This window comes from Parambassis ranga, chromosome 19 (assembly GCF_900634625.1).
Source record: "Parambassis ranga chromosome 19, fParRan2.1, whole genome shotgun sequence".
NCBI classification, from domain to species: Eukaryota; Metazoa; Chordata; class Actinopteri; family Ambassidae; genus Parambassis; species Parambassis ranga.
The window spans coordinates 2,644,022-2,666,483 of NC_041039.1; the positions used below are offsets into that span (position 1 = coordinate 2,644,022).

The 22,462-nt window shown below is 40.3% G+C and overlaps 2 protein-coding genes across 9 annotated transcripts in view; one reads left to right on the forward strand and one right to left on the reverse strand.

Moving 5' to 3' along the window:
* Nucleotides 1–6,861: 6,861 nt before the first annotated feature.
* Nucleotides 6,862–9,430, forward strand: LOC114452126 (olfactomedin-4-like). The gene is made up of 7 exons (XM_028431256.1): nt 6,862–7,001; nt 7,080–7,202; nt 7,277–7,495; nt 7,951–8,104; nt 8,183–8,410; nt 8,525–8,693; nt 8,782–9,430. Exons 1-7 carry the CDS (start codon nt 6,948–6,950, stop codon nt 9,245–9,247), a joined length of 1,413 nt encoding a protein of 470 aa, XP_028287057.1. The 5' UTR covers nt 6,862–6,947; the 3' UTR covers nt 9,248–9,430.
* A 970-nt stretch (nt 9,431–10,400) lies between these two features.
* ndrg4 (NDRG family member 4) overlaps nt 10,401–22,462 on the reverse strand; it is a 54,545-nt gene continuing 42,483 nt past the window's right edge. For 5 of the 8 annotated variants that reach the window (XM_028430670.1, XM_028430666.1, XM_028430669.1 and 2 more), the window contains 13 exons: nt 20,481–20,601; nt 20,031–20,093; nt 19,644–19,704; nt 19,328–19,414; nt 19,182–19,238; nt 18,880–18,983; nt 18,758–18,814; nt 18,485–18,536; nt 16,397–16,444; nt 15,629–15,664; nt 15,480–15,531; nt 15,313–15,351; nt 10,401–13,762 (listed from right to left, as the gene is read on the reverse strand). In XM_028430670.1, coding sequence (XP_028286471.1) covers nt 13,608–13,762; nt 15,313–15,351; nt 15,480–15,531; nt 15,629–15,664; nt 16,397–16,444; nt 18,485–18,536; nt 18,758–18,814; nt 18,880–18,983; nt 19,182–19,238; nt 19,328–19,414; nt 19,644–19,704; nt 20,031–20,093; nt 20,481–20,601 — 932 coding nt within the window. In that variant the 3' untranslated portion in view covers nt 10,401–13,607. The remainder of the gene's footprint in view (nt 13,763–15,312; nt 15,352–15,479; nt 15,532–15,628; nt 15,665–16,396; nt 16,445–18,484; nt 18,537–18,757; nt 18,815–18,879; nt 18,984–19,181; nt 19,239–19,327; nt 19,415–19,643; nt 19,705–20,030; nt 20,094–20,480; nt 20,602–22,462) is intronic. The other 3 variants (XM_028430668.1, XM_028430673.1, XM_028430672.1) reach the window with 2 other exon arrangements.

Consider the following 22,462-nt stretch of genomic DNA (forward strand, 5'->3'; position numbering starts at 1 on the left):
TATTTCATCACTACAGACTCATTCTTGTGGATGTGAAAGTCTACAAAAGTAAAACTGTTTCACAATTTCTGGTAAACACTGGGGAATCCCACTTCCTCCCTGGAATGTTTGTATTTGCATGTGCTGATGGCCACAGTTCAGCTTCCAAATCTTAGCCTCATGTAATAATCTTTCACACGATAATGTGAAGTTTTAAAACTTATCACATTATAATATGATAATATTTCCCATTATAATGTGATAAGTTTTAGGTTTTTACGTTATAACATGATAATGATTTAAAAATAAATTCTCTTCTCGATTAATATCTGCATTCTTTTCTCAGGACCTTAAGCAGGCTGATGTTTCTGTTTTTGGTCACTGAAAAAAGCTGTGCTTTACCCCAGGTGCTGCATCTTCTGAATGACACATTTGTAGACCATTGTTTAACTGTGGGTTACCGGGTGATGAAATCGGTCATGGTCTTATCAATGCAGAAGTAGTCCACATAGTAGCAATGAGAGTGGAATTGGTTCTCCTCCTAAAGGAAGCAGGCAGCGGGATGCAAAGGTGACAAAAAGAGCCTTCAGATTACCCCAGTCCTGGAAGGTCCAGCACATGTCGTTTATCCCTCATATTAAACAGGTCTCTAAGACCGCCTTTTTTCACCTGCGTAATATTGCTTAGATCAGGAGCATCCTCTCTTTGAGTGATGCTGAAAAACTCGTCCATGCTTTTGTTACCTCAAGACTGGACTACTGCAACACACTATTGCCTGGATGTCCACATTACTCCATCAACAGCCTGCAGCACTCAGATCTCAGAGTGCAGGTTTACTTGTAGTACCTAGGATTCATAAAAGTAGAATGGGAGGATAAGCTTTTAGCTATCAGGCACTGCTACTATGGAACCAGTTACCAATCTGGGTCCGAGAGGCAGACACCGCCTCCCCAGTGGCGGCTGGCCCATAGGGGGCGCTGGGGCACCGCCCTCTCAGAGGTGGAGGGGAAAAATATATGATTTTCTTTCTAAATAATATTATTATCAGTGCCATTTTACTTAATAGTGTGTGCATACATGCAATCTAAACTATATAAACAGCATTTTCACCAACTGACTATCATTCAACAGTGAATTTCTGCCATTTAGTCTGTTAATAGAGCTCTTCTGGGGCGCTAGTCAAAAGAGTGCAGCGAAGTAGCCAATTGTGGACGGTTGCTATGTTAAAAAATAAAATATTCAGCCAATTAGCGCTGCGTAAAAAAAGGATTTTGGCATGCTGGAAATGTCACCCCTGACAAAGAGAATGCCGGAAAAGGGATTGCTATGATGTCGCGGGTTAGTCAGTCAGAGTAATAACGACCTCAACCACAGTAGAGCCTCCACCAAATTCGGTGAGATGTCTCTTAAACTACCCTTTCGCGAGAAGGACTATGGCAGAAAAAAATCAATATTAAGGAGCTGGGACCTGACAAGCCCGAAATAACTATCACCCAGCCAACCAAGGAGAAAGGAATGGCATATAACAGGACATTTAGCAGCAATTGGTTCCAGCGCAGATCGTGGCTAACAGGCTGTGGAATAGCTAATGCCAGATTTTGAAAGTAAACACACGCCCCTTTCTCTCGGAGCTTACCCCTAAGCCACGCCTCCCAACCAGTCTGTGACTTCGGCCATCATGCACGTACCTCTCTGATGCGTGCAGAGCAGGAAGAGAGTGACAACCAGCCAATACTCTGTGCAGGTGCGCCTCGTAGGATTGGCTGATGTTTTTAGTGTTTTATAGCTTCCACAGATGATTAATATTCTTTGTTTTAAAGCAAAACTGCTGAACTAATTGGTTGCTATCGGATTGTAAAGAAAAGTTACACTAATTTAACAAAAAGTGCATCAGAATGAAATCTCCTACCCTACCTTTAAACCTGGTAATGCAACAAGCAACCGCTCACATCCCTCAGATCAGTCACTTTTTTCCGACATGTGAGGATTTGCTTCTTTTTTTTGCCACAAGATCGAGCAAGAGAACCTCAGTGCTTGATGAGGTGGTGGCGCATCGACTTCCAAATGCATCGTCAACACGTCGGAATTGCAACAGCCTGTTAACACAGTGTACGAGCACAAGGATCATCAAGTGAAGTGTTTTCAGACTATACAGTACGGAGAGGAGCCACCCAGACATTCATTAACAGCACGCAAGCTATCAGCTAGGCTAAATGCATTCATAGTGATGATTCTGTGTAGCCTTAAATGTTTATACATCATCTTATTCAAACAATTAATTTATCTGTGAAGTTTAGATGAAACATAATTGACAGTAATTATAACACAACCTCGGGTTTGGTTAATATATCTGAAACCAGTTTTCAGAACTTACTCATGAAACTCCTGTATTGGATCAGGGAGGCTGTTCCTAACATGGTGGAGGATGAGGAGCACAGAAGACCTGCTTAGGAACCACCCACAAAGAAACGGAGGACATTGGGAGAAGGCAGGCAACACCATTTGGCACTGGAGGTAAGCACTTGCTGCTTGTTCTGATCAGATCATCAAATCAAATCTGAAGATGCTGGCCATTTGATATAGTGGTTCTGACTGAAATGTATATTGTCATATTACGATATGAATAATTACAGTAAGCCATATTGGTTCATTACAAATGAGCTCTTCAGAATATTGATCATGGTGAGACATGTGAAGACCTAATTCTCTTCTTCTCTTATGAATTACATATCATTGTATAGGTATGTGACACCATTATGAGCCATGCCAAGGAGAGGCTTTCACTCACCAAGCACCTCCTCAGTGCTACTCAGCAACACAGCAGAAAGTTCCCAGATTCAGCTCTCCATAGAGAAGAAACTGACACAAGACATTCGTGATTTCATCACCAGGGTCATTGAGAAATTTGCCACTCAGAAAGACAGATGAGCAAAGTTCTTGTAAATAACTCTCCACCCCATTCACTTAATCTTCTCCCTTTCTCACACATACTGTTGATTTGTGTAGGTTCAGCTGATATCATACTCTAGCTATAAACTTGAGTATTGTATTGTATGAGACGTTTCTTTCTAAAGCATGCAGCATGTAGCCTAATATGGCTGTGAATTGTTAATTTACTTTATCTGTGATATTGAGAAGGAAATTAAATTATTATTGTGGAACTGAAGTCATTTTTCGACTGCTGATTTGAATGCTTATACTGCACTAGACAGGGAAATATATCGGCACATCAGCCCCACCAAAAGTTTTTCACCAGCCGCCACTGGCCTCCACCTTTAAGACTTACAACCTTTCTGTTTAGTAAAGCATACAGTTAGCCTTAAACATAGTGTGAAGGACTGATAGGTGTATATACAGTCACTTGTTGACATGGCCTCAGCCACAGGTATAACAGGTATCATAGGGCCGATAAAATCTTAACTATTAGCACAGCTATGCTGCTATAGGCCTACGCTGTCAGGGGGCACAAACATGATCCACTGAGCAGTTTCCCTCAAATCCCCCTCTCACCTTTCCTCTATTCTCATTAGTTTGGTTCATACTGGTAATTCATGTCATAAACTGTGATTGCTGTCTTCCTCATAGTTTTGTACCTCGCTCTCGTTCTCTCACTTTGCAGATCTCTAGACCTGCATGCTGACCTGTAGTCCGGCCCCTGAATACTACCAGTAGTCTGCTGCTCATCTTTGTGTTAAATTACTATTACTATTTATGGGCTGATGATATATATTGATATCCATTATAATATAATCACTGTTTCATCTTGCTTGTCAACATCAACATCCTGTCCTATTTGATCTCTGTAATGTATCATGTCCGTGCATGTTTGTTCCCCTCGCTCTCCTTCATCCTCTCTGTCCTGTCTCCCTCTTCTTCTCCTCCTCTACCCGGCCTGACTGTCAGCAGGAAGGTTCTCCTTATGAGTCGGGTCCTGCTCAAGGTTTCTTCCTGTTTAAGGGAGTTTTTCCTTGCCACTGTTGCTTTTAAGGGGGTTCAGGCTCTGGGTCTCTGTGAAGCGCTTTGAGACAATTTCTGATTGTAAAATGTGCTATATAAATATAACTGAACTGAACTGAAACATCACCCTACAGACGAGACACCACAAAACATTGGCACAGAGCTGGAATGTGTCCATGTGGTTATCTGCACCAGTCTCTAAAAGACCATGTGGACAGCCAGAAAGGTACTGAAACTTGGATTTGCATGTTACTTTTTATATTTTGCTGATAATTCATTAAATTATTATTTGCAGAGTTTCTCTTCCTGAATTCTGGATATAACACAGGAACTACATGTGCTTTTAGGGAAACAGGCAGAGGTACGTATGAGTCACTACTCTACATGAACCTGTCTTAACACTGCAGTCTAAGCACATCTTTTGATACAGTTACTCTCAAAAGAGCAGACATAATCGTGGTTTGTTGGCTGAAAGACAATAAAGGCTTTTGAGGTAGGGTACATCCTGAACAGATAACCAGTCTGATGCAGGTTTAACATAGAGAGACACAAAACCAGCCAGACTGGGAATGGGCCAATTTAGAGTCCAGAGATGGGGACTCAAGTCAGAGACCCAGACTCATTATTTAAGTCATTTCAGTTTTTACAATGTGTTTCACACAAGGTAACACATGCATGCAACCACAGCTTTCAAATCCACACAGACCATAGTGACGGCAGCTTCTTTTGCAGCTGTGTCATTTGTGATAACATTTGGATATGATGCCCTCGAACAGACGGCTAACAAGCGAACAGCAACCTGCAGAGTGTATGGCGTCAGCATAAACGATGCCAGCTCAACAACGTCCAACTTCATCAGGCACCTCATAAAGCAAGGATAGGTAAGTCTATCACTTGGTTAAGTTGAAGGGAAACTTGGCCCGTATGGACAGATTACTGCAAACTATTCAAACCACAGTTGTAGACTACACAGACTAAATGCAAATTACAGCTCTATTGTTCCCCACCCAGCTGTTTTATTTAATTATGAATTAACTACGAGTCATTTATTTGTTATTAGTCTTGATTCATTGGTTTGACAGGAGAATGTGTGACAACAGAGTGTGTGAGTGGATGCATGTTTTTTTTAGACTATGACTGGGTGTGTATGATGTCCTTGTATGTATTTTATCTAACTATGTCTATGCTTATTGTTTCTATTAGTATATATTCCCTTAGCAACTTAGACCTAAATAAGATATATATTTTGTTATATAGACTGAATGAATGATGCACTGACTGGAGAGCACTTTAAATTTGGTTGTACTTGTGACAATGACAATAAAGATCTATCTATCTGGTGGAAGCCTAGGAGGCAGCTAACGAATAGCAAAGAATTTAATGTATATATTATATACGTTTTTGTATATATTACTGTATAATATTAGATGGTGGTACAGGATGCTTTCAATATGATGAGACAATGCTCATTTCAATTTTGAGACTTGACTACAAAGACTTGAGAGTTGACTTGAAAAAAATGACTTGTGAACATCTGTTAGAGTCCCCAGTGAACCTGTATGTCTGGAATGACAGAAGGCCCTTAGAAAATGCGCAAACTCTACACAGAAAGGCCCCAGTTGGCTAGAATAATTTAAAACCGTAATGGGACACAACTGCACCACTGTGCACCTCTGCACAAACCATTAACTGGAAACATGACATGCAGCACTCTAAGGATTCAGAAAGATTTTGTGCAGCAGAATGACATACACAGCCAGGCAAGTGTTCCCATACAAACCTCTATCAGTAGTGTCTGCCTTACATGTATGTAACCCGCTTTGTCCTGCAGTACAGGGTCACGGGTGAGAGGCGGGGTACACCATGGACAGGTCACTAGTCCATCGCAGGGCAACACACAGACAACTATTCACACTGAACATTTAGAGTCACCAATTAACCTAGCACACATTGTTAATTTTGGCAGCAAATTTTAATTTAGTTTTTATTTTAGCCTTGTGACTAAAATGTCATTTAATTTTAGTCACATTTAAGTCATCAACATTTTGTAACTTTCAGTCTAGCTTTAGTTTTAATTCTAAATATCATAGAATTTTAAAATAATAAAATTTTAACTAAAATTATATGATATATGTGTCATGAAATTATTAAGGTTTGATTGTGCAATGAAAACAGGCACAGCTTTAGCTTTTGTTATTTGAAACAAACATCTCTTTATTTAATTGCCATTACCTTTTCACAAAAAAACAAAAGCACCAATGAACAGTGACCTGCTCTCCCTGAACACACTGTTCATACACTGTTCAGTCATGACCTTCTTCATGAATACTCCATAACTATAGCAAAATACTTCAGTGACAACTTGGAAAAAGTGCACATGCTGTAAAACCATCAGCAGCGGTGTCTTCATTTATAGATTTTGTCACGTGTATCTTTGAACGGCTGTTAAGATGACTCGTCTGCAAATGTCACTTCAGGTTTGTTGTGTTTTTACTGCTGATAGTATATATTTTTGGTTATCATCTCATTTTTATATAAATAAAATATATAAAAATATAAAAAGTCGTTAATGAACACAATGACAAAAATGATTCATCAACAAAATTAACACTGCTAGCACATCTTTAGAATGTAGAACTACATGAATGTGGGAGGAAGAATGAGAACGTGCAAACTCCACACAGAAATGACCACACATGAAATGTCCAAAATCTAAAATGTTGTCATCATTTCCCCTTTTGCAGTGGAAACAACATCATTCAGTAACACTTCAGAAACGTGAAAAAAGTGTGGCCAAATTTCAGCTGATTTCAGCTTCATTAAGAAGAACATTTCCCAAATTGCTGCAATCCCAAAGAGGAAGTGAAAAACAGGACATGCTCATACCTATTCATTCACTCGTGAGCACAGATTTGTGGGTGTGTCCAGAAGGGAGAAACTCCTGCAGCAGTGAGGCACACTCATATTCAATCTGTAGAGACTCAAAGAGGGTTTCACTGCTGTGATTAACCATGAAGCTGTGTGTGATCATTCCATTGTGTGCTCTGTTCAGTGTCTCCCAGCAGGTAAGAAACACCAATGATATCCTTTACTGAAACTGACAGCACCTCCAGTCCTGTGATGTGTTATCTTCTTGATTTCAGGCAGCTTTAGTGGAGAAGTGTGTGTGTCAGCTGAGCAGCTTGGAGAAAACATTTCCTTATGACAAACTCAAAACAGCAGAGAACAATGCATCACACTGCAACAACAAAATCACCTCACAGAAGGTAATTACCCCAGCCTGTACTGCACGTGTCTTCCCTCACATTGAGCGCTTGTGTGACCACTGCTGTCCCTGCAGGCTGTGGAGCTGGAGAGCCTGCTGCTGGGTCTGGACCGACGTCTGCCTCAGCTGGAGGAAGATGTGAGGATACTGGAGAGGGAGGATGATGGAGACCTGTACGGAGTCCTCAGCTTGTATGTCATAGAGAATGAAATTGCAGCGATCAACCAGCTCATCAACAACCTCAATACCACCACCCTGAGACACCAGAGCCTCACTGTTAACACCACCCAACAGGTAAACCTCTACTCTAAAAAATGGGTTTCAGCCCAACAGATACCAGACTTAACCCTCTCAAGAAGAAAGTGTAAGAAAATGTATGAACATGTTTCTATTCTTTCTAATCTTTTGCCAGATTAATATGGATTAATAATTAATTTTAGAGAACTGGAAATTAGAAAAAAACGGCCTCCACAACTAAAAGGCATTTCATAGATGACAGCATAACAGATTGTCAGGCTAGCACAGACACATAGCTGCACAATATTGTGTGTGTTCAATTCATGACATAATTCAAACAGTAAAAAAGTAAAGTAGTAAGTATAAAAATAAAGTTTCCCCATTTACATGGTGCAAACTTTGTGTGCATGTATTTTTGACAGTGCAGTCAGTCCAGCACTGAATATAATATAGCACAGGATTTTAAGGAAATAATAATCCCACACTGAGTCTTCCACTGTGACATCTCACAGCTGCAGTATGTGAGAAACGAGATGCAGGAGCTGGAGAATTTTGACACCATGCAGGTGGTGAAAAGACAACAGGCCAACCAACGTCTGAAGAAAGACCTGGACAAGTGTATCAACGGACGTCACCCCACTCCCCCACCCACTCAGCCTCCACATGGTGAGTCCCCAAAGCATCACTCCCTCTAAGAACCACAGACATACATCATGAGAGATATTTGTTTCATTTCCCCATCAGGCATCTGTCCCCACGGTGCATTCATGAACATCACCGGGCCAAGGGTCTACACAGGAGGAGAGTATCCAGGCTCATACAAGTACGGAGCCTGGGGTCGAGACCCGAAACCAGAGAAGGGGAAGGAGAGCTGGTACTGGCTGGTAATGCTGACCTCCAGCAATATATATGCCCACTATGTACGTCTCTACTCCACACTGAGCTCCCTTATTGTTGGTGTGAGCGTCCCAGGTAAAGAAGTGTTGAAAATAAACTGGTAAATGTTCATAAAAAGCGTTTTGATTTGTCTCATGGACGGATGAGGAAAATATCCTTTCCTTGTTCTTCCTCCTCTTCCTCTTTTAGGCAATTTTCAGATACATCCCTCTAACCCAACCACCAACACTATCCAGGGTCCAAATGTGGTTCTGTATGGAGGAGCTTTGTACTACAACTGTTACAACCGAGATGCTGTTTGTCGATTCAACCTCACAACCAAAAGTGTTACCGATGTACAGCTGCCTAAAGGCACCAGGTTAACTTTTAAAACATCTGAATTTAATGTTGTTTTTTTTACAGTTAAATTTACAGTACTAACGAGAGTGACAAATGTTTTTGTTCAGGTATAACTCAAAAGGTAATTTTTGCAACCTGGATGCATGCTACCCTTACACTGACCTGGACCTAGCCACAGATGAGTCTGGCGTCTGGTTGATCTACACCACCAGCCAGGACTTTGGGAATCTGGTGCTGACCAAGGTTGAGGAGGGTGAACAGCCAAGTCTCGGCCAGACCTGGCACACTTCGATGTATAAGCAGGCCGTGACCAACACCTTCATGGCATGTGGCAAGCTTTATGCAACGCGTTACGTCAACACAGACGTTGAGGAGATCTTTTATTCATTTGACACAGCAACAGGGAAGGAGAGGTTTGATGTTGGCATCTTCATGAATAAGATGCATGCCAACATCCAAGCGCTGAATTACAGCCCTGTGGACCACATGTTACATGCCTACAGTGACTCCTTCTTGGTCTCCTACAAAGTTCAGTTTGAGTCAGATGATTCATTATATAGGTATATTTTTTAATAAGCCTCCAGCCACTGATGTGTTAGAAGGAATGACAAGATGTATTGGGGGGAGGGATTTCTGTGGGTGCTATATGCACATATATGCACCATATTATACATTTTCTATTAATTCCATCATGACATAAAGCTATGGATTTTTATTCATGAATGTTTAGCCTGAATAAACCTGATACCAAATCCATCCGGTCTCAGTTGTTTGACATCAACAGTAAATATTAAGTGAGACTACCAATACTTCCTCAAATACTGCTGATTCTGGTCAACCACTGTTGGTTTGGCTGAAAGCCTATAGCTTGCAACCAGGCCAGACAGCTGTTTTTGAATGTATGTTTTGATGATTCAGCAGCTTTGCACAGACATCATCTTTCTACCACATACAATGCAGCTTCCATCCATTCCCAGGAAGTTTGCACATACTCACAGCAAGAACAAAGGGCTGTCAACCAGTCCCCCTCATAGTCGTTAGCCAGTCGTTAGACACACCTGGCCCAGTCAGCCAGATCATCACAGATAATTATGGAAACATTTAGTGCTATTGTTTTTAAGTTTTACCCAGACCCACCCACTGAGGTCTGCCACCACATATAAACCATGTTTCCCCACCAAACAGTTAGAAGCTGCTTGGATGAGCAGCGAAAGGTCTTCAAAAAAAAACTCTACAAGTCCAGACGCCTTGCTTCAATCTTCTCTACGTTTTGAACTAAAGTTGGACAGGTATAAGGTGAATGGGGAAGAGAAGTTAAAATATAGTCAAAAATTGAGAGCAAAAATTATTATATAACAATACCAGCCAAGGGTTGTATTATATTGTATTGGTTAACTGACAGTCTGAAAAAGAGCCTGGGTATATACACTGCCCAAAAAAATAAAGCTGCCCAAAAAAATAAAGCTGCTGTTGTGCAAATGGAACAGACAACAGGTGGAAATGAGAGGCAATTATCAAGACAACCCCTATATGTTGTAATAATGTGATGTACCTCCTTATAACATGAACATATCTTATTATAAATAACATCTTATTATAACAAGAAACTTGATTTTGATCCATTATTTGTCTTGTCTGGTGTGGCAGTTCAGCGCACATGTTAAACATGTGCTTAAAAGCATGGAATTATCAGCAAGATAGATCAAGATGAAATGCAACAAAGCAGTGCTGTGACATAAAGTCTTTATTTTGTTACTTGTTACTTGATCAGTACATGGACAGAGACAGCTTACTTTGTATATGTATTTATATGTATATATATTATATTTAAACTTTACAGTACACATCTGAATGACGGCGAAGCAGGTAAGAGTCATTCTACTGTTGTGAATAAAAACAAGCTTATAGGAGAGACTCCCACAATATGAAACAATCCGAATGAGAAAGAAGAACTAAATACAAATCAATAGAAATGTTATGTAAGTAAGAAGAAGAGTAGTAACACATGAATATCATTATACCAAGATGAGGTTACACCCTATAGTTGCTCCTATAAAAAAAACTCCAAGGGAAGAGAACAGAAATATGTTTTCTCAACACACAGTAGTATTAGAGTGTTTGGTTCAGGAAACCTGCTCTATAAATAAAAAGTATCTACAAGTGCAAGGAAGATAAAGGTCAATACAAACTGATCCAGTGCCAGCTTACTGGAGCGGCAGACTATCACGAATCAACGTCACTATTTAAAGACCTTGTAGAGGAAGGAGGAGGAGGAGGAAGAGGAGGAAGGAGCTTGGGGTAAATGTCAGAGATAAAAGTGCAAACCATAGTGAGGGAGGATGAGGCATAGGTTGACAATACTGTACAGCACTTCAAAAAAGGACAAGATACATTCAGGAGCCCCCCCAGGCAGTTAGGAGAGTGCATGTAGGAGGAAACCAAAAGTAGATGATAGAAAATAGCTCACATGGAAAGATGATCGTACACACTACATGCAACCTGGAGTGTTTTTCTAATTCGTCTGAATTGCTTTTTCAGTCTTCAAACAGCTCTGAAACTTCTCCTGCTTTAACACATTCACAATCTTTTCCTTTAACATTCATTCACATGGACACGGGTTATGATCTCTCGCTTATGCCCTCTCTGTCACTCTCTGGAGCCCCCTGGTGTTTAAAACAAGACAATAACACCACTGACATCTTAAAAAGTGACTTCAGCTAATAGCCCTTTAGGGTGCAATTGGGTTTGCCTGTGAGAGCCGGGGCACCTTGTCATTTTTTTTTTTAGGGAGGGAGTTATTTTCTTTTAAGGTGGCTGGGGGTTGCCCTACATTCTGAGCTTGGAGCCCAAATGGCGCCAAAAAAGCCCCGCCCCTTACAGGCCACCTCAGGGAAGTGCACACCTCAGCATTTGGAAGCTACGCCCCTTCTGACAGGGGACCAAAGGGTTTCTGTGAAACTGAAAGCAGGAAGAGTTGACTAGTACACTGTACATTATGAACCAAAAGACCAGGGGACCCCCCCCCCTTCTCAGAAGTTAGAAGTCCAGAATTACAGCAGACAACAGCACACAGCTTCACTAGGCTAAAACTACATTGCACTATATTCACTATACTAGTGAGACTATGGTTACACAGCACATAAACACCCACTGACCCCACAGCGATGGATTCTGTCTTATGTGAAAGTTTTTAGTATTTCTGTCTTCAGCATTGTTCCATTACAAAACTCAGCCCACGCAGCTTTTCAGTAAAAAATGTGTGTGTGTCTAGCTTTGGTATATCCACAGGAAGGGGCTGGGTGCTGTAAGGGAAGGCGAGTTTCTTTGGTGCTGACTCACGAAATGTGAGCCGGCCCTGTCCTGCCTCGGTCCCCCCCCTCCCGGTCTGGTTTGGTTTTGGGTCAGAGTGTGATTGTCATGTTAGAGACCACAAAGAGCCGACTATGGCCAGAACCACATTTATGCATTGGACCTGACTGATGATGAGCAGTTGCATCCATGGCTCTACTTAACAAGCCACATGTAAGGTGCTAATGAAGACTGCCCTAATTACTAGACAACTATTTTAGACACTAAAAATGCCCTAGGATTACTTATACATTCACATGCATATACGTGTTAGTAAATACTTACTCTATCCTATACTTATGGATTGTCTTTGAAATGTGAGATGACACACAGCTCAAAGCTGCACTCAGCAATGTTGCACTACTATGGTTCCAAATGACATTAAAACCAGAAAATTTGGAGTCTTCCAATTTTGATTGAAAATTTGGACTTTTCAGATTCACAGGAACAGACTAATTTTCTTATAATATATTTTGTAATATTACCTCATTAAAATGCAACAAAAATCCTTAGTTTACACATTACATCAAGCAGCAAATACTGACAGTTGCACACTTGCGTGCGTGCAGATCCAGTACTACATGATTCAATCATATTAGGCTCATTGATACTCAAAAACTTCAGATTGTCCTCTTGCCTATAATCAAAACATTGGCCTTATTAAGTACATATTGTCATGGCAAAAGCAATCAAAATGGATGGCACTCCCTGGTGGTGTAGTGAATTGATTTTAGCAGATATATTGGAGTTTTAAAAAAAGCTTGATTATTAATACTTTACTGAAAAGGCTTTTACGGTGATAAATAATGCATATATGCAGACGATATCGCTCTAAACTTCTAAAAACATTTTACCAAGTGCAGCTTTAAATCAGTATGATATACTCTGGCTATGCACTTACACTACAAAAAGCAAACAGTTCCTCTCTAAGCGCTACAGGTGCACTCGCTATGATTGGCTGTGTTCTGCTGTCTGTCATGTAAATTCTGGACGCGTCCAGTCAGGCACTCACAGAGAAATTCACATTACAAGGAGAGATACTCACACACTCTACAATTCATCCGAAAAAAAATTGTAGTACGGCACCCCCTCGCTATATCCAGCACCTTCGGTTTTTCTAATCAGATATTAACAGCAGCTATTTACGATGTATTGTCAAATGGGTGTCTGTTTGTGAGATGTTCTTTTTTTTGTCTTGGGGGGTGGGGTTGTTAAAAGAGCGCAGGCAAAGAATGAGAACACACTCAGCAAACACAAGAATGACACTTCAAGAACATAAACAGTTGCTTAAATCTTTAAGTGCTGGCAAAGGGAAGTTGAGGTGAATATTTAAAGGTGTGTTTGGGTGTTTTAGTAGCAATACATAATGGTCATTTACAGCGGAGGTGGGGAGAAGATGGCTGACGTGGGGACATAGAGGAGTTAGATAAAGACAAGGAGAGCCGTCTTCACTTCCTTCCTGACGCCCTTTAACAAACCTATCTCACGCATTCATACTGTTCTCCCCCTCCCGTCACCCCTTCCTGTCTCTCTCTCTTCCTCTTTTTATCCCTCTAGCCCCTCCCTCCCCTCTCTCTGTGGTTCCTCAGCAGGACACCTCCATGGTGTGGGTGACTGCACCCACTCCCTCCGTGCTGTCAGAGTGGGTGCAGGCCCGAGAGCGGGACCCCTCCACGGAGCTGGCACTGGTCAGGGAGGCGGTCCTGGAGCGAGCCAGGCGGGTCATACTTGCTGAGGGCACTGGTAGGACGAATAAAAGAGAGGGTAGAAGAAAAAAAAAATCAATGTTATATTTTGTCATAAAAAAAAGATCCATAATAACAGTAGATGTTAGGGAGAATGAAAGGAAAACATGCTGATGGGGATAACTGAACATCCCTTGTTGTAGCTGGTGAGAAAAGGCTGCTGATCGGCTCAAACAACAGCCGTGAATGGTTGTTAATTAAAGCTGTTAATGTGCCAGCACATAGGCACATTGTCAGCATCATGCACTCAGGGCTCAGTGTTATATGAAGCTGCCTTTGAGAGTAAAACCTGGTTAATCTGCATACGTTTGTTTATTCAATATTATTAGTCAGTTAATTGTGTTAGAAGAAATTATGTTGAGTCAGTTGAACTGATGTTGTAGCCTACAGTTTAATGTGTGTTGAGTTCTGTTCTAAAGCTGCATGCCACAAAAGCCAGAGGTCCTGTTTGTATGTGTGTTTAAATTATTTATTCCTAATCAATGTGTTCTTATTTAATATGTTTTATTACTTACTTGTTTAATCAATACAATGTGCTATACCGTTTCCTTCTGACATTCTTTCCTTTCAGCATCAGGAGTTTTATTTCAGTCTATTTGGTCTCCATACACAAGTGCTAAAATTTTGTTTTCTGTTTCCTTTATGTAATGTTGTTTTATCACATGTTGATGTTTCTGAATGTATGTGTATTACTATAACAACAGTATAAACAGCCTTTTAAGTACAGATTGAATTGCTTTTAGTATGGTGCATAGCTATTTAAAATGTGAAACACATTTAATAAAATCTCTTATAATTGTGCATGGTTGTAATTTCACTGTACACAGTAAGCTGTAGACATTATTTTGTCATAACTTCAAATTGGAATTTTCAGATTCATAATAAGAGAAATGAAAATCTGTCTATCTCTTTTTGTGTGTTTGAAAACTCCTTCTTGTTGACTGGAAGACCAAAACAATCCACTGAAAGAAGCCAAAACAAAAAACAAAATACTGGTAGTTTAGTTTTAACACGATACAGAAATAATGAATACATTTCATTATAATTAGATATATGAACTTGCTATCTTGCGATGGCAGCATTGAAAAGAAACTGCCGGCAAAGTTGTTCTTGGAAAACTAAGTAGTGGAAACAAAATAATGGCTGTGTGTAGCTTCAGTATTAAATGGTTCTGGTTTTTCAGATCATTCAGTTGTGGTCAGTTAATGTATTTTTAATGGGCTTTAGTGATTCGTATGATTTGTTAGGCTTTGCTCAAAGCTAGCAGAACGCCATGCAAAGAGCAGTCTTGGAGATGCAATGGTAAAGGGATGTGGGGAAAAGGAGGTAAGTGTATTTTTCCACTGCAGGGAAAAAATAGTTTTCATAAAAAAAACAAAGATGGGTTTAATGTCCTTGGGTTAAAAGAAACACCAGAAATGAGAGTCAATGTAAGAAAGAGCCCAAAATATTGTTTTCATCACAAACTTAAATCCAAAATAAATAAATTGCCATTAAAGGGGGGCAGAAATAAGAGGTCAGAGTTGAACGGGGAGGAGGAAGTACCTGGCCCTCCACTCAACCTCCGATCCTTCACATAAGCGACTGAGAGAATGGGGCAAGGAAGACAGAGGGCAAGATTAACAAAGCTTATGTCCCTCTGCATACAACACACTCACTCTGTAATAAAGCTGAATAAAAACATAGATGTCTACATTTCTCTGGATACTTACTGTAGCCCATTCCCTGCAGGAAATACTTGAAGGCTTCAGTCAGCTTGCCGGGCTGGAAAAGAACAATTTCCATATAAGTTTTGTAGAAAACAGATGATGCATTGAAGGCCTGTCTGAATACTTTATTTCATTGTTGGATTCTGTGTTACCTGTGTGAGCTGGGGAAGTCCACCTGAATCAGCCATCTGCCATGAGAGGAAACAGCCACCATTAACCAACAGGTGGAGGAATGTAACACACTTTTCTTTGCTCTGGACTCTCCAAGGTAGGTGATTATGTCTTTTGTGGTTGTTTTGTGTCTTTATAGATGCTTGCTTTGTTTATATGGTGTTTGAGGTCCCTTTGGTCCTATGTTTGTATGTCTTTATGGGTGTTTTGTGTTATTTGTCACTTCATCCTTGGTAGATGGTAGGTTTTGTGTCTTGATCATCAGGTGCCCCTCAGAAGGTGTTTGCATCTATGTGATTGAGTTGTATCTTTTTGTTGTCATTTTGTGTCCATTTGTGGTTACTAGATGTCTTGTTGTTGGTTGCTTTGTCGTCAAGTTGTCTCATGTTGTGTCCCCTTGTTCTACATGCTTTGTGTCTCTTTTAATTGTTTAGTTTTTGTGTAATGTTTGTTGTGTTCTTGTGTGTGTTTAGATGATTTTAAGCTTCTTAAGCGTCTTTCTGAATTCATATTCACCCATGTGGATATATTTCTGATTCTGTTTGTTAGTATAAGTCGGACTATTGTTTGACATTAGAATACAATTATGTATTTATAGTAATTTCACAATGCACAGTATGTTGTTATAATAAGACTGTATCTAATCTGTCTGTATTTTTTTGCTGATGATAAAACTCTTTTCACCTGATTCTATATTTTGTTTCAGTAAATGTGCAGTAGTTGTTGCCAAGATGGGGTTACACAGTTACCTTCAGGAAGGTGGTGTTAGTTGGGTCCAGCTTGGAGTTGCACTCCACCTTAAAGACAAAAGCATAAACAGTGGTTTGAAAGACAGAAAATGATTTTTGTTAATAAACGTGTATGTTATCATCTTACTGTGTAGAGCTTTTTCCGGTGATATCATTAGGAAGCATATGTTCCACTATTATATTATAGTATATAAAAGCTTTCTCAGTTTCCACTCTGTTCTTATTTTGTTGTTTCTGTTTTGTTTCTGTTTATTTATTTTATTTTTTCTATTACTTTATGTTTACTTGGAGATGCTTGCCTGGCTCGTCACAAGCATTTCATTGCCCACGTGGCCCTGTGCATTTGACAAATTAATCTATTTGATATGACTTTCACTTTGATTTAACATGTACATCCCACACTATGCTCATGATACAGTGTGAACAAGAGACCACAATTATTCTCTGAGAGGGGCCAAAATTAATCTTGAGTGACTATGACTTTCAAAATATTGTTTTTGTTCAAAATCCCCCTTAAAAAATGATTCTTTAGTTAAACTCACTAACAGTTAGCTCATCTGCTACGTTAAATCCAAAAAAGCTACACACATACTGTACTACTTTGTGCTAATTTATCTCATAATTTGTAATCTTAATGATAACTACAGGATTTATTTATTCAGATTGTTAATTTACTGTGATGTGTAAATGTTGCAGCCACTAAAATAGATAAACTGTGCTGAGAGTTAAAGATAATATGTATATGTGTGTGTGTGTATCCTCAGTCTATGTATATGTAGACTATATTAGTCTGTGTTTATGTGACCCAGTTTCTGCGGTGTGCTGCAGAAATGAGTCACTCCAGCAAGCTCAGACACAGCCGCAGTGCAAACACACACACACACACACACACATACACAGTACACAGATGTGCACACACACACACACATACACAGGATGCCTGACCGCTCACATGTGGACGCACAAAAACACATGGATAAATGCAGAAACATGCACACAGCTTTTTGCTTCCTGCTGTGTTTAATCTTTAATCCTTTATACAGTTTGCCAAATGAAAAGAGACACACACCAACTGAAATGCATGTCATGTTTGTGTTTCTAAACAGTTGCTGTGAAATTGTTATAATGAGGACTTTCATCTGTGGATGCAGCATCAGAGAAATGACATGCAAATCAGGTGCAAATGAGTTGCAGGAAATGTGTATGTGAGTCTAGAGATTTATGCATTTCTCTACATATTTCCTTCCCTGCCGGGTCTGCGTAAAGGAATGTGTCATAAAAGTTCAAGCTCAGGCTGCAGCCTCAGCTGGTCGTATCAAAGGATATGAAATATTAACATGACCTCCATCTGTCACTTCCAATAAAACCATTGTTTATATCTCTCACTTCCTCACATGCCTTCCCTCCATCCCTGTGCCACTTTCCATCACTCCATCTCTTTCCAAGAGGTTTTATAACAGCACCCCTCCCTCTGCATCTCCGTCCTGTTCCTACACCATCTGACAGAGGACTGATTTGATTTCATTTTAAACATGCGGCAGATTTACTGGTGCAGAAGCATACATATCTGGCCCACTTCAAACTAGGAAACCCCAGAGACACAGCAAGGCCATCTGTCCCCTGGAGAACACACACACACACACACACACACACACACACACACCTAAACTATCAAAGATGTGAGTCACAGATGGAAAGGAAAGACAGAAGGAAAACAGACACAGTCCCTGGAGTCCCTGGAGGGTTGTGAGATAGAGTAAACCAGGCCTCTGTTGGCTGACCTGTTTCTGTTTTCCTGAATGAGAACAAACAGCCACTAACTGGATTTGCATGCCAAGAACAAAACCCTGAGTGGAGCCAGAACCAGGAGGGTCTGCTTGGACAGATTATTTATTTACTTTGAACAGAGGGGTCGCCTTTAGTTTATAAGCGGAGCTGAGGTGCTACAAATGACTAAAAGCAACACGTTTTTGAACCTATTTTTGAAAGTAAAATGCCCACGCTAGTCATTGTACATCACCGTCCAATGGAGAGCATTCTTATCTTAGCACTCTTAGAACATTAGGCTAAGAATGATGTTGGACTCACCACTCCCTCTTCAGCAGGGGCGTTATCTCCCACAACAAGCATCGCAGGACACCTGTGGGGAATCCATCAGCACGGTGAATATTTTACATGATTCTGCTCATGATTATTTACATTAAAATAAGATGGCAGATTTTTCGTGTGGAAAAATATAACTATAAAATATAGTCACAAATTTATTTATAAAGCCACACTTTATAAATAAGATTCAGTAAAAACTATCATTTTCCCTTATGGATCAAATCAGTGATGTATTTTGTATGTATTTTGACTCACTTCAGGGTCTTGGCATTGAGCATCGTACCAGTGCGGCTCATCTCAAGATCCCTCCGACTGAAAAAGGAAGCAAAAACGTCATCATCGAATATAAACACATATGGGGGGGGGGTTGTTTCTACCTGTTGTACATGTTCCAGAAGAGCTGCAGGTTGAACTGGTTGATGCTGTTGCTTATCTGTTGCCGGTAGCTCTGCACCAGCTCTGTGTTGTTCATCAACTCCTCCTGCACACACACACACACACACACACAGAGTAGGTGACAGAATATTTAAGAGTCATATTTTGACTTAACTGCAAATGCTTACTGATACAAATTTCATTGTAAAATGTAACATTAAAGACACCAGTTTTTTCCTGAAATCCCTTAAAATTAAAAACCAAAATAATACCAACCAGCTTTATTCATGGTTATTGAGCTTACCTGGCTGAAAAGATGTGGCAGCACGATGTCTGGCAGAGTGCTGGTCAGACCTGACAGCTGAAAAAGAAGAGGACAGGCGGCTATTATTACTGTTAGGAAACACGAAGGGTTACAAACCGTCTTACACTTTATACTCAGAGAGGCACCTTGGTGGCAGCCCAGTCGATCCATCCTTTACCGTTGGGGTCGATGTTGAGCAGAACCAAACCCTCCACCAGATCAGGGAAGATCAGCTGAGAGTGGAGGAGAAAGAAGATATAACCATGCTGTGAATGGCAGCAAATGTTTACACATGAATTCATAACTTAGTAATTTAGATTATTATTATTAGTACTATTATAGCAATAAATAACTTATAAATCAAGCACAGTATGTAATCTTATATGTTTTCATCCAGATTGTACATATGGTACACTTGCAGGTACCTGCACAATACAAGTACATAAAGCAGAATTAACTTACTGCAAACTTGGCCAGAATATATGCTCCAGCTCCAACTCCGATCCCAACGATGCTCTTGAATCTGCATTAGATCATTAATTATTAGGTGCAGATACTAACTGAATGTGAGAATGATGGGTCTGGCTGGATGTTATTCCAAAGTGCTATTGTTGGCAGCACAGATGGAAATTCACGCCTGTGCAGAGCCAAGTGTTGAACATGTCAGCTGTGGTGGTTCAGGCTAAAATTACATGTTGGCAAAAGCCGGAGTGTTCTAATCTGCAATCTACAGAAAACTGTAGACCGGGAGCGATGCAGCCGAACTGTAACTGTTTTATGTTTCTTATCAAGTCAATGGACATGATTTTGTATGGAATATGTGACAATTCAAAACAAAAGAACACTGACCCAAAGTGCTGCACCACAGTAGGCAGCATCCCAGCCAGCTGGTCCATGGTGGGGTACTGGTACCTGCAGAGAGAAACACCACCACTCAACCACTTAACCACATTTTTCATCACCTAAAAATACATCTGGAATTTATCCAGATTTATCCAGCCATGTATATAGCCTACAGGCCAGATTAATTCATATTAATATGCATATATTATAGAATGTTAAAGTCATTTGGTGACTATATAGAAAATATATATAAAAGAAAAACATAGGACAAAATAAACAGAAAAATAAACAAATAAAAAAGTTAGTAATAGCTATATTTATAAAATGACAGTAAATAAAATTAATTGAAAAATATAAATGATTAAAAAGTTCAGTTTTTTTAAAGAGATAAATAACACTGAATAATAAGTACACTTCTGTTCATTTGTGGCTACATTAATATGCTGTGCTGTGTACCCTTGTGGCAGTTGCGAAGCTCCCATCTGCTGTCCTGGGGCGTCTACGTGGCAAACCACGAAGTGCTTGGTGATCTCCTGCATGTCCTCATTATTGAAGAAGGTGTTGAAGCACAGCTTGTCTGCGGGAGAGGAAATGTGGTAGCATTGGGTGAGAGGATGGAAGGGTGGGAGTGGAGAAATGCAAGGGTATTAACTATGTAGTAGAGAGAGGATTCTTGAAGGTGGCCATCTGTGCAGCCGAGCCGGTGCCAGAAAGGAGGCAATGTCTGACACACTGTCTCTGTTCACCTTCGGTTTTAAATGAGAATTATGTATTTATCTACAAATTGGGATTTAATTTTGCAGCCATTAGCAAGTGTTCATCCACATCATGAAAGATGAACTGTGTGTTTGAAGAAAAGTAAGTCCTGCTAAGACTGAAGGTTTTAACTGCCTTTCAGAACCCCATGTCAACTGCCTTTTCCTTCCCACACAACTTTCCGAAGGAGTAGAGAAGGAGCAGGTTGCATACAGTGAGTACAGAAAATATTCAGACCCCCTTAAATGTTTCACTCTCTGTTATATTGCAGCCCTTTGCTAAAATCATCAAGTTCTTTTTTTTCCTCATTAATGTACACACAGCACCCCATATTGACAGAAAAACACAGAATTGTTGACATTTGAAATATGACATGGTCCTAAGTATTCAGAGCCTTTGCTGTGACACTCATATATTAAACTCAGGTGCGTCCATTTCCTCTGATCTTCCTTCAGATGGTTCTTCATTTGAGTCCAGCTGTGTTTGATGATACTGATTGGACTTGATTAGGAAAGACACACACCTGTCTATAAGACCTTACAACTCACAGTGCATGTTGGAGCAAATGAGGATCGTGAGGTCAAAGGAACTGAGTGAAGAGCTCAGAGACAGAATTGGGGCACAGATCTGGCCAAGGTTACAAAATAATCTGCTGCACTTAAGGTTCCTAAGAGCACAGTGCCCTTAAATGGAAGATGTTTGGGACGACCAGAACCGTTCCTAGAGCTGGCCGTCCAACCAAACTGAGCTATCAGAGGAGAAGAGCCTTGGTGAGAGAGGTCAAGAAGAACCCAAAGATCACTGTGGCTGAGCTCCAGAGATGCAGTCGGGAGAAGGGAGAAAATTGAAGAAAGTCAATCATCACTGGAGAGAATCTGCAAGGAGGAATGGCAGAGGATCCCCAAAACCAGGTGTGAAAACTTGTTGCATCTTTCCCAAAGAGACTCATGGCTGTATTAGATCAAAAGGGTGCTTCTACTAAATATTGAGCAAAAGCTCTAAATACTTAGGACCATGTGATATTTCACTTTTTCGTTTTTAGTAAATCTGCAAAAATGTCAACAATTCTGTGTTTTTCTGTCAATATGGGGTGCTGTATGTACACTAATGAGGGAAAAAAGACTTGAAATCTGCCATTCTTCTTGGAACCAATGACATCACTGGCTACAAGCTATGAATCTACATGTCCCTTGACTGCTATTGCAGATTGTTGCCTTATAATATGAGTGGAGACAGTGCAGCAGAGAGGATGCAGGTGATGGAGACCATCTAATAACTGATCTGCTGACAGCATCTCTGAATCATCCTGCTGCATCTGAACATCAGTGACGATGCTATTGTTGTGATTTATGACGCTTCACCTGGTTGGATGGAGAACGATAAATTGCTTTGTAACAAAACCTTCCTACTATAACAGCTGTGTGAGCTTTAACATTTAGCACTGCCATAGGCCGTGGTGAATTTTCCTTTAATTAGAGGGGAGCTTAAATCTCAGTGAAAATGTATAGCTTTATTTAAGTGACTCACTGAGGATTTACATCTCTATTTCCAGAAGCACTCTAGAAAAAAATGACTCTATGTATAATAGATGTCAGCTTTGCCTTCCTCCCACTGGCTCTGCAGTTGGCCTACTTTCATCCTATGTGTGTCAGACCTGGTTAAACCACGCGGCAACATTGTTT

Coding starts and splice junctions, on each gene's coding strand:
- LOC114452126 (XM_028431256.1), top strand. CDS start 6,948: ATGAAGCTGTGTGTGATCATTCCATTGTGTGCTCTGTTCAGTGTCTCC. Junction 7,002..7,079: donor TGTTCAGTGTCTCCCAGCAG/GTAAGAAACACC, acceptor TCTTGATTTCAG/GCAGCTTTAGTGGAGAAGTG. Junction 8,694..8,781: donor CAGCTGCCTAAAGGCACCAG/GTTAACTTTTAA, acceptor GTTTTTGTTCAG/GTATAACTCAAAAGGTAATT.